Here is a 20059-nt window from a genome sequence, read left to right as displayed (position 1 = left end):
CTTTCCTATAAGGCAATGGTATATAGTGTAGAATTCCATCCATGGCCTGGAAAGGTAAATGCTGTTTGTGGACTGCAGCAACTAATGTGCAGTCCACTACAGTGGCAGTGAAAACACAGCTTCAGGCCTCCCCTGTGTAGCCTGGCAGCAGCTTCGTGTACTCTGATGCAATGAACTGTCAAAATCGCCCTTTTCCAGGTAAGTAACACAGATTTTAAATGTTAAATAAGTCATGCCTAAGAGCATATTGCGGCCCACTAGGTAAGATGCTTAATTAAGAGTGGAACATGTGTGACATAAGAAGTAGCATGTTCTCTCAGTGGCTAGGGCGTACCCGACATTGGCACAGGCCAGGCTGTAGCTGGCACAAAGGAAAAGTCAGATTCTAGATTATGCACTTTAATCTACAACGTTTGATCTGTACCAGCTACAGAATCCATTCAAAGACTTTGTAATTAATGAAAATCTCATCTAATGGTTAAGTCAGACTGTTATTAGATGTCTTAGAACTTTTAGAAAGTTACCTTTAATCTGGCTGAAGCTGTTGGAGGTTCATTTGCAATAGCTGTCCAGCGTAATACTTGTTCTGAAATTCCTCCTAGGAGGTAAACACCAGGTTGACCTGAATGACTACTCTGGGCTTGACAGTATATACAGGGTAGGCACTGTGGACATCCATTAGACACCAGTGTCAAATCCAACTGTCCCAGTCTGTTTGAGCCACATACAACACTTTGGCATGCATGAAAGGGAGAGCAGGACGATTCTTGTGTATCCCCTTTCTGGGTGCTTTAGGACTTTATCTTTTTCCTACAAGACTTCGTTCTACTAGTTTGTTGTGAATACAGGGCCTGCTTCAAACTGGATTTTAGTGCTAGATTTGGGAGGACACTGCAGATTACCACAGAGCACTCTCCTACTCCCCACACAACCTTCTGGGTCCAAGTGTAGCATGGCTGAAGTATTTCACCATCTCGAAAATTTGCTGGTATGTGGTATTTATAGGCCGGTTTGCAGTAAGGGCGACCCAAACTACTGAAAAAGTGGGTAATGTTGCTCCTGGTAATATTTACCACGTTTGCTAGGGAGTGCCTATGTGTGATCCCCACCAACCAGCTAGTTCCAGAATTAAAGGCGGCACCCCATCAAAAGTGGAGAAGTGTGGCTCAATGGTTAGAGCGGCAGACCCTGATGCAGAGGTCTGGCCCGGGACCAGGGTTCAATTCCCGCCTCGGCGGGTCTCGGGCTCAATTTTGTCAGACCTGATATTTCTCGCCTCGGTGCCTATTCTAACCATGGGTCCCACACTGCGACTCTGGGCAATAGCTTGCTTAATCTCCACAACGGCTCGAACAGCGCTGGGATGCCTGGCTTCACCTTGGGGGTGCCCAGGTGTGGGCATTTCACAGGGAAAAGCCAGGAAGGGTTCCACAGCGGTATGCGTATAGCGCCAAGACACTCATGAGTATAAGTGCGCTTTACAAGTACGAATCATTTCATTTCATTTCATTTCAAAACACTTTCTGGACCTGTGAAGAACAGAAGAAGATTGAATCTGCTGTTATAGACCTGCGAGGAGCTCTGAAGGGCGGGTCCTGCTCCTCCTGGAGCCAAGGTCAAAGAAGTGAATTCCACAGGCAGTTTGCCAATGTCTTGTGTGGCTACGGGTACACACAAAAATGATCTGCAAGAAGCCTTTTCCCTACAATTCGATCTGACCAGTTGCAACTGGAACTTGGATTGGACTTTGCTGGAGGCCTCTGTCTGGCGCCTTGAGTTCCTAGCTACTCCCCTGAAGCCCTAGGAGGACTTAAATGCGTCATGCTGTGATTGCTTGGGTACCTGGAAAAAGCTTGGACATATTTTGTTAACGTGTTTTCGAGATGGGACCTACTGTGAAAAGAACTGGACCAGCAGTCGACAGCTTCATGGAGTTGGATTCAATTTCAGAGCAGTCCGCCTCTACGCACCTAGGTTCATAGATGCTCATTGACATGTTGTACTTTTTAATGCTGTTTTATCTTGAAAGGCTAAAAAAAATCAGATTTCTGGTTCCTGTTATTAGATATTTATCATTTTGGTCTTACTTTATTCATAAAGTGTTTCAATTAATTTCAAAATTGGCTGTGGATTTTATGTTCTGTGACTTTTTCTACTGCACATGCATTGCTTAAATACTTTACATATTGCTTTGATTTGAGCCTGATTGCTTTGTGTCATATTACCAGGGATTGAGCACAGGTTTATTTTAATTAATTTGTGTGACGCCTCACAGGTAGCCCCCTTATTCTTTGCGGTGGACACTTAACCCCTCCCCAAAATACACTTTCCTACAACTATCATGGTTGCCTATACCTCATGTGCATTTGAAAGGTCCACTGGTATTAGAGCTTTAATATCGCTCTATCAAAAGAAGGCCTAATCTCTTATTCCTCTGTTTTGTTTTGTTGCCCTTTGCAAGGTCTGAAACCTGTTTTGCATTCTAGGATAAAATTGTTCATGCATTTGTGAAGTTTTCTTGTACGATTTAGCATAATGAAGGTAGGTTTAAGATAGGCTTGCAATTATCTTGGTCTCCTGAATCACAATTGACTTTCTTTAGCAGAGGTGGTGTTACAACATATTTCATTAGCTAAGGCACTCTACCGTTAGTGAAGAAAGCATTCCCTCGGTTTGTAATGACCTTTGTGAACAAAGACTCTCTTACCCACAGTGGAACATGCTCATGCGCTTAACTAAAAGCTTTGATTTTTATTTGCGTTTGTGGTGGTGATTTTTTTATTCACTGAATGTAACTTGGTTAAGAGTGCATTCCCTCCACAGCACTTTTCGGAGACCACTACTGCCAAAGTCAAACCTTCCCAACGTACTCCCTCGAAAAGCAGTTCTTCCTATTATTATATATGGATATGTGATTAATTTAATTATGTGCAGTCTGGATTGCGGCCTGCACAGAACTTTGATACTGTTTTCATCTCCGTTGGCCAACATGTATATGATTGCGAAGTGGCAGTCATGCTGTTCAGCCTCTCTTTAGCTTCTGGCACCAGAGTGCACAAAAAGGGAAAGCACAGACTGTGGAATCACTAAAATACCTTCAGGAAGGAAAATTAAACTATGGGGTTAAAAACTAAAACTTCATCTTAGTAGCCATGGCTATAACCTGAGTTTCCAAAGGATCAAAGCTACACCTAGATCTTTTTCAACAGTGTTGACTTTGAATCCCACTCAGAGGCACACCATTCTTCCAGTTCCTTGCATTTGCAGCCAGACTTGGCACACTAAAGCACTCTTTAGTAGCTCACTTAGACATTTCCCTTAATTCCTTCTTCCCACTTCAATCGTCATGATGCACAGCCAACTTTAAAAGACAACTCATTGTTCAAATGCCAATTCTCTTCTCTCCACCCCAAGGAAATACAAAAAGACAAATATCTGTCTAAACAACTTCCTATTTCTAAGGCCACAGGTTAATTTTGCCATCGGCATCCTAAGCCACAGAATGAGACATTTACTTCAATATATTCTCTGTAGCCTTGCTAGAATAAAATCACTGTAGTTACTTCAATAGTGCTTAAATCTCAACTTGCGCAAATGCAATTTACTCAATGCTCCAAGACACTCAGACTCAAAACTACAGATGTCCACCCTGGCATTACTAGACACTGATATTTTGATGTGGGGGAAAAACTAGCAATTGATGTGAGGCAACCAGAAGCCTTCTACTTGTAAACAATCAAATCCTTCTGTGAAGCAATCTTATGGAGTTATTTGACATGTTTGTTGGATTCAGTCAGCACTCACCCTGCTGATCCGTCTCCCACCTTCTAATCCTCGATGTGAAGCATCCTGAACCTGCTTTTTTGGTAGCCTATCTATAAATGTACCCTAGAGTATCATCTGTGAAATGCTGTTTTAGAATTTAATTGGGAAATAAAGTTATATTTTGACTTGCCACAAAACCCTAAAAATTCACTGCTTTCCATAATCGCACATCCAGAATATTATACGTGGCATGACTTGGGTCATTGACCTGATCTTGAAAACGTACACTACAAATGCTTTAGATACTCAATAAAGTTCAATCAAAATTTTTGAATGGGAGAGGGTCAAGAGTTTGACAATACCTCACCAAATATCAAAAGTATGTAGTGCGCGTACGAAAAAAAGGAAATGCTGTTTCGAAAAATATGCCATTTACCAGTAGAAGACAATGTGATTGTAAAGATATCTTCTTTCACAAATCTGTCTTCTTTTACATTTCAAGGTTCCCATAATGATATAAACATCTACAGCACAACACTGTTTTTCTCTTGGAGCAAAATAGATATAAAATTGAATCACACAGTTTATAAATCTAAAAGGATCCATCCATATCAAGTAATAATTAGCAAGAGGGTCTACCCAGAAACCGTCTGAAACCAGAGACAATCAAACCTATATAGAATAACGATTCCGTGTTGAAAGATCAGTTGTGTACAAATCTGTGGTAATTACTCATGAGCAGAAAAGTAGTGACACAGGCATAACAAATTTTTGCTTACAAAGCATTTAATACTTCATGATTCTGCTCAGTGTGCAAGAGTTTTTCCAGTGCAGCATATAAGTAACCCGTCTTCTTGGCATTGCCGATCACTAATTTTTCAACTACCAATGCGTGTCTCAACTTTCGACACCTCTTTGGTCAAGATGCAATCACTGATTGTTGTAGCAAAACTAAAGGACTGTCCATCCAGTCCTAACTCTGCAGCACAATAATTTACTTGTGGTTGTAGACGTGATCAGAAAATGCAGTCATTCAAAGGGCAATAGAGCAAATCACTTATGTGGGCTGAACTATTACGAACATGCGGTGTATGCATGGAACATGCAGGGACATCCCCTGGTAAGGCACTCCAAAATGGATCAATTGAATTGATTCCGAAACTTGTTTGAAGATTTGTAAGATTTTAATGTTCAAAAGTAGTGAGGTCGCAGTTTTTCACTGATATTTAAGTCATATCAATGGCAATGGTTAAATGCATACATATTAATTTGTACGTCACGAACTCCAATGCATTTCGGGCGTGAACGCCCTTTATCAAGGAGAGCTGAAAGAATAAGAAACGAGCCCGAATTAGGATGAAAGAAACGATTTAAACTAAAATAATACGGTTCAGAGGTTAATATTAAAGTGCATATCAAAGAGAGTGAATGTGGATGGATATCCGCGAGTGAAATAGATAATGTGGGGTGCTCGACTATGGAAGGTGAAGGATAAGCTAGGGAGGAGGTGAAAAGGGTGAAAAACATTAACTGTCGAGTCGTGTCAGGCGAGTGCAGGGGCGCGTTAAAAAAACCGTGACGCTCAAACGTTAAGCAAACAAACTTACTTCAGCGGAGTCGCGAGGGTACTCGCTACTCCAGTCTGCCGGTCTGAGGTTGTCGAAGTGGATTCACCCGTGTCGGTAGACGCAGGGTAACATAAGCAAAGTGGACAGTGGAGGTAAACATAGAAAAGAGCAACACGTGATAGGTTCAACACAGAGAACATAAAGAAAGGACTATTTGGAAAGGGTGAAAAAAGTGGAGGACATCTTGGAACGGTGAAATACCCGGTGTGAAGGGTCCAATATAAAAAGAAAATATAAAAAGAAAAATACCATAGATGAAAAGATAAAAAGGAAAAGAGCAATGATCCAACAGTTACTGCGCTAGCAGCAGATATATAACAATTATAGGTAACAACTGTATTCAACACGGTCATTTAACCCATGTGGCTTCAAAGTCTGTAAGCGATAAATCCATTCAAGTTCCCTTTTGAGAAGGAACTTGCGATTGTCAGTGCCTTCTTTAATGTTGATGAGTTCCAGTACTATGAATCGAAGTTGTGCAACAGTGTGATGACACTCATGAAAGTGCATGGCAACGTTGGATTTCTCTTGTTTTGTGCGGATATTTGACTTATGCTCATTCATGCGAATTTTGATTTTTCTTTCTGTTTTCCCGATGTAGATTTTTCCGCAAGGGCATTTCAGTGCATAAATCAAATTTTTGGAGTCACATGTTGAATTGACTTGGAGTTTAATCGAGTGTCCTTTCATAGGATGTTGTATGGTGTTGCCTTTGATGATACTATGACAGTTGTTGCAATTGAGACAAGGTTGTGTTCCTTTGTAGACTGTGGTGCTGGGCGTAGGATTGGACAAAATTTCCTTTAGATTCTTACTGCGAGTGTAGGCAAACAATGGAGGAGTTTGAAAAATGTCCTGGAAATCAGGCTCCATTTGTAAAATTGGCCAGTGTTTTAAAATAATTCTTTAGTATTTGTGGCTGGCTGTGGAGTACTTGCAGACTAGAACCATGCGTTCTTGAGCTTCTTTGGGTTTCTTGAGAAGGCTGTCTGGTCTGGGAATATCCATGACTTTCTTTTGGGCTTCAATAAGAATGTTTTCAGGATATCCTCTGTCGAGGAACCGATGGTGCATCTCCTGAATTCTTTGTTTGAAGGTTTGATCATCAGACACAATACGTCTGAGGCGTAACATTTGGGAAAACGGCAAGTGTCTCATGAGTGATCCCTGATGGAAACTTCTGAAATGTAACGTGTTGTTGCGATCGGTACTTTTCCGATATAAGTCAGTGCTGAATCCATGTTCAGTGATTTTAATGTGAACATCAAGAAATAATATTTCTGTATCGCTTATAAGCCATGTGAGTTTGATGCGTGGGTCTTTGGTGTTGAGTTCTGTGAGGGCTCTGATGAGTGAGTCTTTTGTGTCGGTCCATATGAAAAATAGGTCGTCGATGTATCGGACGTACATTCTGATTTTATCAGAAAGATTGTAGTTGGCATATATGTGCTGGTTCTCGAAATTCTCCATGTAGATATTGGCGTATGTAGGGGCGGCGCAGTTTCCCCTAGCCATTCCGGATAGTTGAAGATACCATTGATTGTTGACTTGGAAATAACTGTGGTACAGTGTAAACATCATGAGTTCCATGATGAAAGTTTTCATGGATGTGTCAATATTGCTGTTGAGAAGAGCTTGTTCAATGGCTTCTATGCCTCCCTGATGGGGTATGGAGGTGTAGAGCGAACTGACGTCAGCCGTGCAGAGTATTAGAGAGTCTTTCTGATCGAATTTGATTTCTGCTAGTTTGAGCAAAAAGTCTGTGGTATCTTTGATGTAGCTTTTAGCTTTCATGACCGATGGTTGGAGATATTTATCTATCAATTTGCCGGTTGGTTCGTGTATAGATCCTTTGGTCGAAACAATCGGCCTAAAAGGAGGGTCAAGCAGATTCTTATGTATTTTGGGACTCATGTGGATAGTTGGACTCTTGGGGTTTTCCAGCAAAAGGTAATTCTTGGTGCGCTCTTCGATAATCCCAGCTTGATGTGCTTTTGATACGATGATTTGTAATGTATTTTGAAACTCAACTGTGGGATTTTTGTCGAGTAGCATATAGGTGGTGGAATCCTCTAAATGTTCATTGAGTCGTTGGATGTACATGCTCGAGTTCAAGATCACTAGGGCTCCGCCCTTATCTGCTTTGGTGCATTTGATATCAGAGTTATTTGCCAGACTTTTGAGGGTGTCGCGATCTTTACGTGTAATGTTCTTGTGTTTAGTGGTAGCTTTCAAATTGATTTTAGTGAGATCATGGCGTACAAGGTTCTCAAAAAGGTCTATACACTTATGGCTGGTGGGTGCTTGGTATGTGCTGGACGGTCGTAGTCCTAGAAGCTGATCACTCTTAACGCTGGTGTTCAAGGGTAGAGTGTTATCGAAAAAGTGACGTAGTTTAAGTTTTCTAGTGAATTTAAACGTACTCACTTCAAGTTCAAGTAAATTGGTCTGTGTCACAGGAATAAAAGATGTGCCCTTCTCAAGTAGGTTCATTTGATATTTGGAAATAGGAGTGTCAGAGATGTTGATAACTAGGTGGGCTTTTTCGGCTTCAGGTCCTTTTTGGTTACTGTGCTCCGGGTTGTGGGAGGACTTATTTCTTTCTCTTTCTCTTTTCTTTTTGCTCCGCCGGAGTCTTCGGTTGCTTCTGGGTCTAATCCTAAAAAAGGAACCGCAGATGGTTCTTCTCGTCTTGTTTGAGATGTAGATGCTTGGTCTTGAGCGGAAGCATGGCTGACAGTGGTGGTTCTGAAGGAGCTTTGCTGAGGACGATTAGAGGAATCACTTCCAGATGATGATGTGTCAGTTAGTGCGTTAAACGGCTTGTTTCGTCGTCGTTGGGCGTAAACATCGGCCCAGGAGTAAACTTCATCAAGCTTGTAGTCAAGCGTGTCTCTACGGAACTTTCTGACTTTACGTTCGTTGATTTCTATTCACTGTCAACTGTCTTAACTTGACAGCGAATTGAAAGACCTCCTAACACCTGAAGAGCTCACCACCACACTTGAAGACATCAAAAATATACTTGATAGACACCTAAAAGAAATCAACGAACGCACTAACTGACACATCATCATCTGGAAGTGATTCCTCTAATCGTCCTCAGCAAAGCTCCTTCAGAACCACCACTGTCAGCCATGCTTCCGCTCAAGACCAAGCATCTACATCTCAAACAAGACGAGAAGAACCATCTGCGGTTCCTTTTTTAGGATTAGACCCAGAAGCAACCGAAGACTCCGGCGGAGCAAAAAGAAAAGAGAAAGAAATAAGTCCTCCCACAACCCGGAGCACAGTAACCAAAAAGGACCTGAAGCCGAAAAAGCCCACCTAGTTATCAACATCTCCTATTTCCAAATATCAAATGAACCTACTTGAGAAGGGCACATCTTTTATTCCTGTGACACAGACCAATTTACTTGAACTTGAAGTGAGTACGTTTAAATTCACTAGAAAACTTAAACTACGTCACTTTTTCGATAACACTCTACCCTTGAACACCAGCGTTAAGAGTGATCAGCTTCTAGGACTACGACCGTCCAGCACATACCAAGCACCCACCAGCCATAAGTGTATAGACCTTTTTGAGAACCTTGTACGCCATGATCTCACTAAAATCAATTTGAAAGCTACCACTAAACACAAGAACATTACACGTAAAGATCGCGACACCCTCAAAAGTCTGGCAAATAACTCTGATATCAAATGCACCAAAGCAGATAAGGGCGGAGCCCTAGTGATCTTGAACTCGAGCATGTACATCCAACGACTCAATGAACATTTAGAGGATTCCACCACCTACATGCTACTCGACAAAAATCCCACAGTTGAGTTTCAAAATACATTACAAATCATCGTATCAAAAGCACATCAAGCTGGGATTATCGAAGAGCGCACCAAGAATTACCTTTTGCTGGAAAACCCCAAGAGTCCAACTATCCACATGAGTCCCAAAATACATAAGAATCTGCTTGACCCTCCTTTTAGGCCGATTGTTTCGACCAAAGGATCTATACACGAACCAACCGGCAAATTGATAGATAAATATCTCCAACCATCGGTCATGAAAGCTAAAAGCTACATCAAAGATACCACAGACTTTTTGCTCAAACTAGCAGAAATCAAATTCGATCAGAAAGACTCTCTAATACTCTGCACGGCTGACGTCAGTTCGCTCTACACCTCCATACCCCATCAGGGAGGCATAGAAGCCATTGAACAAGCTCTTCTCAACAGCAATATTGACACATCCATGAAAACTTTCATCATGGAACTCATGATGTTTACACTGTACCACAGTTATTTCCAAGTCAACAATCAATGGTATCTTCAACTATCCGGAATGGCTATGGGAAACTGTGCCGCCCCTACATACGCCAATATCTACATGGAGAATTTCGAGAACCAGCACATATATGCCAACTACAATCTTTCTGATAAAATCAGAATGTACGTCCGATACATCGACGACCTATTTTTCATATGGACCGACACAAAAGACTCACTCATCAGAGCCCTCACAGAACTCAACACCAAAGACCCACGCATCAAACTCACATGGCTTATAAGCGATACAGAAATATCATTTCTTGATGTTCACATTAAAATCACTGAACATGGATTCAGCACTGACTTATATCGGAAAAGTACCGATCGCAACAACACGTTACATTTCAGAAGTTTCCATCAGGGATCACTCAAGAGACACTTGCCGTTTTCCCAAATGTTACGCCTCAGACGTATTGTGTCTGATGATCAAACCTTCAAACAAAGAATTCAGGAGATGCACCATCGGTTCCTCGACAGAGGATATCCTGAAAACATTCTTATTGAAGCCCAAAAGAAAGTCATGGATATTCCCAGACCAGACAGCCTTCTCAAGAAACCCAAAGAAGCTCAAGAACGCATGGTTCTAGTCTGCAAGTACTCCACAGCCAGCCACAAATACAAAAGAATTATTTTAAAACACTGGCCAATTTTACAAATGGAGCCTGATTTCCAGGACATTTTTCAAACTCCTCCATTGTTTGCCTACACTCGCAGTAAGAATCTAAAGGAAATTTTGTCCAATCCTACGCCCAGCACCACAGTCTACAAAGGAACACAACCTTGTCTCAATTGCAACAACTGTCATAGTATCATCAAAGGCAACACCATACAACATCCTATGAAAGGACACTCGATTAAACTCCAAGTCAATGCAACATGTGACTCCAAAAATTTGATTTATGCACTGAAATGCCCTTGCGGAAAAATCTACATCGGGAAAACAGAAAGAAAAATCAAAATTCGCATGAATGAGCATAAGTCAAATATCCGCACAAAACAAGAGAAATCCAACGTTTCCATGCACTTTCATGAGTGTCATCACACTGTTGCACAACTTCGATTCATAGTACTGGAACTCATCAACATTAAAGAAGGCACTGACAATCGCAAGTTCCTTCTCAAAAGGGAACTTGAATGGATTTATCGCTTACAGACTTTGAAGCCACATGGGTTAAATGACCGTGTTAAATACAGTTGTTACCTATAATTGTTATATATCTGCTGCTAGCGCAGTAACTGTTGGATCATTGCTCTTTTCCTTTTTATCTTTTCATCTATGGTATTTTTCTTTTTATATTTTCTTTTTATATTTGACCCTTCACACCGGGTATTTCACCGTTCCAAGATGTCCTCCACTTTTTTCACCCTTTCCAAATAGTCCTTTCTTTATGTTCTCTGTGTTGAACCTATCACGCGTTGCTCTTTTCTATGTTTACCTCCACTGTCCACTTTGCTTATGTTACCCTGCGTCTACCGACACGGGTGAATCCACTTCGACAACCTCAGACCGGCAGACTGGAGTAGCGAGTACCCTCGCGACTCCGCTGAAGTAAGTTTGTTTGCTTAACGTTTGAGCGTCACGGTTTTTTTAACGCGCCCCTGCACTCGCCTGACACGGCTCGACAGTTAATGTTTTTCACCCTTTTCACCTCCTCCCTAGCTTATCCTTCACCTTCCATAGTCGAGCACCCCACATTATCTATTTCACTCGCGGATATCCATCCACATTCACTCTCTTTGATATGCACTTTAATATTAACCTCTGAACCGTATTATTTTAGTTTAAATCGTTTCTTTCATCCTAATTCGGGCTCGTTTCTTATTCTTTCAGCTCTCCTTGATAAAGGGCGTTCACGCCCGAAATGCATTGGAGTTCGTGACGTACAAATTAATATGTATGCATTTAACCATTGCCATTGATATGACTTAAATATCAGTGAAAAACTGCGACCTCTCTACTTTTGAACATTAAAATCTTACAAATCTTCAAACAAGTTTCGGAATCAATTCAATTGATCCATTTTGGAGTGCCTTACCAGGGGATGTCCCTGCATGTTCCATGCATACACCGCATGTTCGTATCAATTAAGCGTTGACGGTAACGCTACCCTCAAGTGCACCCATACTTCTGACCTATATACTCAAGTGATTATCTCAGCAGTGCACCACCTATTTTTTCTTTTTTGGCTGAACTATTACCCCATGTAGTACGCTTTCATGGATGGAGGCATTATGTAAATGACACTCGGACCACAGCTCTCCAGGCAATGCTAAACAGTTGCTTGCTTGTCGCTCACTTCATCTGTGGTGCACCGCATCCTATATGGACACTACCTCTAAATCAGTAGATCACTATAGAATGTTGTTGTCCATAGTCTATCATTGTTTTATCATCTAGAGCTGACCAACCGGTTCTAAATGGGGTAGCCATGCTGGAACTTTAAAACAACTATTTACAATACCTTTGCAAGAGGGACACCTGCTGCTATGTGTAGTTTTGTTATTTCAAACATATGCCGCCATCTTTTGACATATACATGTTTTCTTTTTTTCTACTTGTATTCTTTAAATTTATCTGGCATTTGTCCTGAAGTTTGTGTGTGGTTTTTAGGTCTCGCGACCCATCGATGCGCGCAAGCGCATCGAGCGGATCGAGAATTCAAGTAGCCAAAATCCTCGTGAAACCAAGGGCTCCTTGGGCTGCAGTTTTCTTTAAGTTCACGTGAATCACGTGACAGCAAGCTCCTTCGTGCACGAGCTTGCCTGAGCCTTCTGCCTATCAGCCTGCCAGTTCTCCTCCCCTAATTATTCACTTCACTTGTGACTCCCCACATCAAAGCCTCAGCCTCCCTCCCTTGCCATTTGCTTCCTAACCAGCCTGCCTCGCATAATTGCATCAGACCCGACACTTCAAAGGAATGCGCCCCCGCGAGCCACTTTCACGGCCGTGCATTTCTCTTTTTTCTTTACCTCATGTGAGGAAACAGCGCCACTCGCTGGGCGGCATTGGAACATGTGCCTAGGCTGCAAAATAATGAGGTGGAAGATGTGCTTATAAGGTCCCACAAGCGAGACCTATTGGCAATGCCAATGCTTGTTTTAAGGGTGTGTCATAGGGTGAGTGCAGGAATGAGTGTAGGATGAAGGAATAGATAAGTCACAGTGGATGTATGGTGGCTCACTGTGTGCCTAAACCCTTTTTTGTTTAATCTTTACTCACCGTGTGATCTCTTGAGCACTGAGCGCAGTCATAAAGTATTAAGTGTTTTGTATGCAAAACATATTTTCTGTTCTGGCACTACTTTTGTGCTCATGAGTAATTATTATTGATTTACACATAATTAAACTTTCCACACTGTACCTTTTTAAATGTGTTTTTCCACGCTTATCAAGGCACCCTGAAAGGTTAATTTTGCATACTGTGGAAAAGCCGGTAGACATCCTTGCTGGATATGAAATCCAATTCATGCTTATCCCTTGATTAGCTTAGTAACATTATTGAACTTCGGAAACAGATCAAAGCAATGGTCAAACCGTATAATGCTGCACAATTATGTAAAAGAAAAATAGAAAAAAATCTGCAGGCCCTCTAAGAATGACATACCTGTTTTCTTGCAAAAATCCTGTAACATCTGCAGCTCTGAACATATTTATTAATTCAAACAGTGTGGTTATGTTCACTTTTAAAGAGGTAACCTAATGCAAGATTAGCACATGTTGTTAGCACACCACTCTCTACAAAGTGATCCTCTATCTGAAAGGGGCGGGAGCTTTTAGAGTTATTTGGATCATTCCAACAGTCATGTGTTTTCCGATAAATGCCAGCGGCCTCCTCAACCAACTAGGAAGGATTGCCACTGACACATTCTGCTTTTCAAAAAAGAACACCTGTGTTGCTCTCTTAATATTTAGATACTGGCTTTTGTGCTTTACCAGAAAATTTACATTATGTGCTTAGTTTAATTCTGTTTCAATTTTTTGTATAGATCAAAATTTCAGTTGCTTTTGGTAGCTTAACCTTTGTTGTTAGTTATGGAGTAGTACAGAGTGTTTTCCAGGATTTGACAACTGAATTTACTCTCGTCTTGTTGGGAAATTGATCTAAAAAGCATGGCACCTTTTTGGTGGATGGGTCTGACCTGCTGTGTTCCTCATCAGGGAACAGCTCGGACGTGCTCTGCACCTCTTCGGTGAATGGCTCCAACTCACACTGCTCCTCATCAAAGAAGGCAACTGATGCGTTCTGCTCCTGCTCAGGGAATGGATTCAGCACTTTTAGCTCTATTTTGAGGAATGACTTATGTGCTTTGCTTCTACTAAAGGAATGACTGACATGTTTTGCTGTTGGTTGAGCAGTGGCTGTGAAATGCATTCCCTTTTCTAGAATTGCTCTGAAGTTTTTTTACAGTTTGTGGAAATACTCATTTACTTGCGTTGAGAATGTATTTGACCTGCTCTCTGTTTGCTGAATGACTCTGATGTGCATTCTCTTTGTTGAAGAATGGCATTAAAAAAGCACTTGCTGTTTTATAAAAGAAGGACCCTGTTTGAGAACACATACTTATTAATTAATGGCTCAAATATGGTTTTGTTGCTCGAGAATGGCCCTGATGCCCTTTTTCCTATTTGATTATAGTTCATTTTTGCCACTGTAAACCAATGCCTCCGATGTGTACTACTCTTTGATAAAGAAATGCTGTTTTTCTGTTTTGTGAGCTAAGTGTTTGACAGCTTCCACTATTTTTCATTGAAGGATTCTGGTGCACTCCACTCTTTTCTTGCACCCTAACTGATGCACTTTCATCTCTAAAAAAAAAAAAAAAGGTTGCCCTTTGTTGAAGAGTGTCTCTGATATGCGTTACCCCTTTGGCATGACATGTTCTTCGTCCATGAATGGTTTGTCTTTGTTGAAACAATGTTCGCTACAATTTTTTTCTGTGTTGAAGAATGGCTAATGGGGAAATACACCTTAGTGGAGTGTGGCTTGAATCCTATGCTTTGGGGAATGACTCTGAGGGACTCTGCTCTGTGTGGACAAATGGTTCTTGGTCCTAAAATGTATCTGACCTGCTTTTCTCCTAGAATGACTAAGGCAGTAGTATCCTGCCTTTGTGAAAGGCACTCCTCTCATTGTAGAAGAATGAATGATAGCTCAGCATGTCTTGAAGAGTGACACAACTGGCTCCAAGGAGCATTGCTCTTCGTGGTGTGTTTTTAATTGTTAGTTGGCAGATCTAATGTGGTTGCCTCTTTGTAGAAGAATGGCTTTGAAATTATGTGCTGTTGAAGAGCGGTTCTAATGTGCTTCCCTCTTTGAAAAATGTTTGTGCTCTGAAGTATTGTCTTCTTGGAAGAAGGGCTTTGATGACTTCTGATTTTGTTTGAAGTGTGGTACTGATGCTTTCTCCTCTTTGTTGAAGGATGTCAGTGATGCATCTGACTTTGTAAGTGGATGTCTCTAATGAGCTCTCCTATTTTCAGTAGAATGGCTCCCACATAATCTTTGTTTAGGAACGGGTCTAGTGGACTAGGATTTTTGTCGTAGAATGGCTCTGATGAATTTCTTTTTTATTTAAATATGACTTGCATCTACTTTCTATCAAGAATGAACCTGATACACTTTGCCCGTAACGGAGAATGGTTCTAACTCTGCTCACTTCTGTGATTGGTAGACCGTGGCCAATGTTTTGTTGATGAATGACTGAGTCCCTAAGAATGGCTCTGACACCCGCAGCACTTTGTGAAAAAACTGATTTGTTGCACTCTAGTTATAAAAGAATGTCTCTGCACTATGGTTGTACATGACATTTTCTGGCACTCTTAGGTCTTTGCTGACGAATGGCCTTTGTGCACTCCTAGTTGTAGAATAATGGCTGTGGCATGCTCTGCTGCTTGTTGAAGCATGGCTTTGATGCACTTTTCTATTTGTTGATGATGTACTTTTTTGTTGGTCAATGGCTTTGATAGAGTTCTCTCTTCCTTATAGTATAGTTTTGATGTACTCCTTGTGTGCACAAAGGTCTGGATTAATGCTCCTCTTTTGAAGGGTGGATGTGATGTGTTTCCTCTTCATTGTAAAAATAGTCTGAGTTTTTTTTTAATAAAAAATTGGCACCATCTTTTTTTTGTTTTTTAACAAGTAGCTCTATCTTTGTGATCTTCGTTGGAAAATTGCTTTAATCCACTACTCCTTGTGGAGGGATGAGAACAGATGTGTTATGCTACTTGAATGGCTTTGCTCTGCTTTGCTCCTCCTTTAGGTTCGAATTTGAGGTGCTCAGTTCCCTGTTTGGATTAACCAAGTATTTCATTGGGCAGTCAGTGCATGTATTTTCCATCTCTTTACTATTGATAATTAAACGAAACTATAAATACATTGATTAAAAACTAAATATTTTTTCATAATGCAGGAACCTGTGTGAATAACAACCCAAGCATTCTACTACCAGGATCAGAGTATTACCGCTCTTCCTACAGGCAGGGCACTGGGAAATCGGGTCGGCTGGAGCTGGGCTCCAAAAGGTCATCAACTGGTGAGAAAATAGTGATCCTCGTATGTAACCGAGCCTGCACCGGGCAGCAGGGAAAAAGGTAAGCACCAGTTCTATAGATCACTTCATTTTGATATTTTGTGTTAATATGTAGTAGTGAGTGGTGGACATTGCAGTTCTGCTTAGAGTGGCGGTGGACAGTCTTCATCTGGGACTAAAATCTTGGGTTATGAATACTGCTACCAGGATGCAAGGATGCTACATCCTGCCAACTACACAGGTTTCTGTTATTAAAATATACCAAATTTTATTAGGTTTGGACAGCCCTTTGTGCTGCACCTCGAAAGAGCTGTTCCGTGGGATATACTACAGAAAGAAATCTTAGAAAAGCTGCAATACTTCTTACGACCATCTGCTTGTATCCAGGTATGGTATAGAAGCTAACATAAACATCTTTTTAGGGGGAAGGTTTTAATTCTTTTTGTGCATGTAAGTGGATTGTGTTATGCACTTATATGTGCGAATACAAGCATTTACCAGGGAATGCAGTTATTTTCAGTGTGTCAGTATGGTTACCGACATCCCCAAACTGAAACGCATGCAAATAGATATTTATATTCACGCCTGCACAAATGAGAATGCATTCTAGGATGGGAGTCCTGTGGCATCCATGTAGGTGCATAGATTCTTGTATGTGTGTATGTGGATTTGTGTATGTCCATTTCCATGTTTAATAGTGTGGTGCTATTCACTGATTAACTGATAGTATGTTTTTTTCTAAAATTGATTTTACTCTTCTGGTAGTAAACATTTTATTTGATGCATGTGTGCTGTAGATACACATGCTTTGCATAAGTCTGCCATCTAGTGTGCTTGAATGCTTACAAGTTGTTTCTTCCAAGAAGTTTTCTTCGAGTCATGAGGCGGTGTGACTCCTCCTCTTGGAAATACTGCGCATAGTCATCGCCATCTTCAGGTTGTTTTTTCTGCCGACTGGTATGAATGTAGTATCTCGTGCTGTGGTTTGAGTCTTCTTTGGTCTCCCTTTGGTCTGCTATATAGCTCAACGGTATTGTCTGGATCAGCATAGTATACATTTTATGATACAGTTTTGTAGCAGGCTTTCAACTTGTTCCTTTGACCCAGGTTTTCAACTTGTTCCTTTGACCTCCTGGCCACAACTGGCCGGGCAAAAAGATCATAATTGACCTGCTAATGGAACACAGTCTATAGTCAGCCCTGTTTCTGTAGAAGTGCCACTCCAAATACCCTCACACTGTTTGCAACTTATGTCTCTCGCCCGAACATCAAGAATACACCTGTGAAGCCTGTAAATCTTTTCGGTCTAAAGACTCTTAGAGAACGAAGGGCTAAACGATAAGAAATGCAGTGTAAGCAATTGGACGATGTCCCTGACGTCTTCGGCCAACATGAAGATTCAGATGCTCTTCAGCTAGCACAAAACAACGTTCTGTGAGTACTTCTACCCCCACTCTGAAAACCAAATCCTCAGTTTCTACCGAGAAAACTGCTGCGGTGCTGTCACTGCACACATGCCATGGCGTACATTGAAAACATGAATCTGAAGCGTCGCCCTTCGGACCGGGCTCCGAAAGTTTGGCCTATAGCAAGGGGGACTCTCTCCTTTCCATCTGAGACCAGAACAACTCACTCTTCAGTGTCTGCACCTAAAAAAATACTTGTTCTTTTGGATTTTAACCTTCCTCCATCAAAGACCAAGCTTCCACCACCGAAAGTTTTGGTTTTCGGTCCAAAATCTCCTCCAGAGCCAATCCTCAAGCAGTTACACCAAAAGCTTGATCAGCAATTTTTTAAAATTCAATATTAAAGCTGGAATTGCTATCTGAGCTCTTCCTCACTCCCACGCAACCATTAGTGACCCTATTGGAATTATAAAATGTTCATTTTCACACACAGATTTCGGTTGCTGAAAAACAGCCTAAATCTGTGTGTGAAAGCCCACAGGAAAATTACGAATTACTAGGAAAATAGCAACCAAGGCTTGCAAGGTTCCCAGGTAATTTTCCATTTCTTGGTGGCCCTTCAGCATCCACCTCTTAGTTGGCTAGATTACTCACAGCCCGCAGTTACAAGTACCCCAGCTATTGGTAACTCCTGAGTAAAAAAAAAAATCCAGTCCATTTTCCACTTCACTTGCAATGAGGGCCCAACTGAATAAGATTATACTTGAATAAGATCGGACTTGCATCTTTGTGGTCATATGGGATAGGACTCCAGTTTTCCTGAGCCATCTGCATTTTGAAGCAATGTGATATGCTGCCCACAAGTTTTGGTGGGAAGTTTCTTCCTGCCTCAGTGCTATCAGCCACACAGCTGGTGTATAAATTAAATTGAGTGTGAGCCATCATATAGTCCTGCTTCAGCCCTTGATTCTTACAACCCAGGTGTTCCATTTTACAAATGAATTACTTGTACCCCGTTTTGATTATTTTCCCCAGAGAATAGCCCTGTTGGCCCTCTTGAAGGCTGCCGTGAAATCCAGGAAGCAGGCAAATATCCTGCCACCTGGAGTTTTGATGGCAGTTTGATCTAAGATGTTGAGCGCAAAAAAGTTTTTCCACTTTTTCGCACCCATTACAGAATCCAGCTTAGTGGAAGGGTAAAGTTTCGACTACCTTCATCGGGGGTCCATTTGTAGAAGAGTAGTCAAATGATAGTTTTGTGTACTATTGATCTTAACTTTAAGTGTTTGACGAACTGACCAGTTCCCTGAATTCAGCATTTTTCTTTAGTTTAGCTAGGTTTGTGCATTTGTATTTGAATGCCAGTCCTCCGCTCTTTGTGATACTATCCCATTGGTAGAACTGATGTTTGCCGACAAGATGTGTTGACAAGTGTTGCAGAGTGGATGCCATTGTGGGTAAGGGATGTTGACATATTGTGTTAAGTTGGTGTAAGTATGAGCTTGCCGTCTTTGCAGGCTAAACACAGTGGATGTGATCATTAAATCAGAGTTTGCAGATGAAGTGCAGTCAGTGTGATTGTGTTTATTTGCTAATTTCCCTGCTTTTGTCACCTACTTAATGTGTTGATAAAAATTAACCAAGCACTGTGTTGTCGCTTCTCCAAAGTAATGAGAGAAAGCCTGCTATTGTGTTAATGTTTGTCTGCTTGTATCTTCGTGTCACCGCAGGTCTGTCCATTTAGCCTGCGTGTGGTCAGCTTTGTGGGAATAACATACTTATTGCCTCAGGAGGAGCACCCCTTGTGCCACCCCACCGTGGACAGGTAGGCACTCTCTCCGATCAGAGAATGTCTCAGGGAATATCACATTGATTTTATTTAAAATACATGAAGAACTGAAAACATTTCAATGATTAAAGCATAAAATATTTCTGATGTGAAGAATGCTATTTCTAGAGATCTGAGATGAGTAATGTTGAGATGTTGTGATCTTTTAGATGGTGTTTGAGAAGTTAAAGGTTCATCCAAGGATCAGACATTGGCTGCAGTCCGAGATTGTTCTATTCTTTTCCTATGAAAAGAGCACCTAAGTCATCCCAGCTTATATGGACTTGATTGTAAATTATTGCAGCCTTGTTTGATCTCATACAGCATGAAATTGGTAGTGTTTGTGACAGTTACACAACTCATGCATTCTCAGCTAAAGAACATTTACATTTCCCTGCTTCTTTTAGAGCATTGAAGTCATGTGGACTTGGAGGAACACCCCATGTCAAGATTGTGGTGGAATGGGACAGGGAAACCAAGGAGTAGTGAGTATCTCATCATCAATGTAGTTGAAGTAATGTGGCATGAAAGCCCCTGAATCTGAAGATGATATTTGGAGGTCTGTATTCCAACCCA

At 41.3% G+C, this 20059-nt stretch overlaps 1 protein-coding gene across 1 annotated transcript in view; it reads left to right on the top strand.

The window, feature by feature from the left end:
* Nucleotides 1–20059, top strand: part of USP31 (ubiquitin specific peptidase 31) — a 164175-nt gene that overhangs the window by 77642 nt on the left and 66474 nt on the right. The window contains exons 7-10 of the mRNA XM_078664786.1: nt 16130–16310; nt 16525–16636; nt 19386–19480; nt 19891–19968. Of these exons, the coding sequence (XP_078520912.1) occupies nt 16130–16310; nt 16525–16636; nt 19386–19480; nt 19891–19968 (466 nt within the window). The remainder of the gene's footprint in view (nt 1–16129; nt 16311–16524; nt 16637–19385; nt 19481–19890; nt 19969–20059) is intronic.

The sequence above is a fragment of the Lissotriton helveticus genome, chromosome 10 (genome assembly GCF_964261635.1).
Source record: "Lissotriton helveticus chromosome 10, aLisHel1.1, whole genome shotgun sequence".
NCBI lineage: Eukaryota > Metazoa > Chordata > Amphibia > Caudata > Salamandridae > Lissotriton > Lissotriton helveticus.
This window is presented reverse-complemented; position numbering and strand designations above follow the sequence as displayed.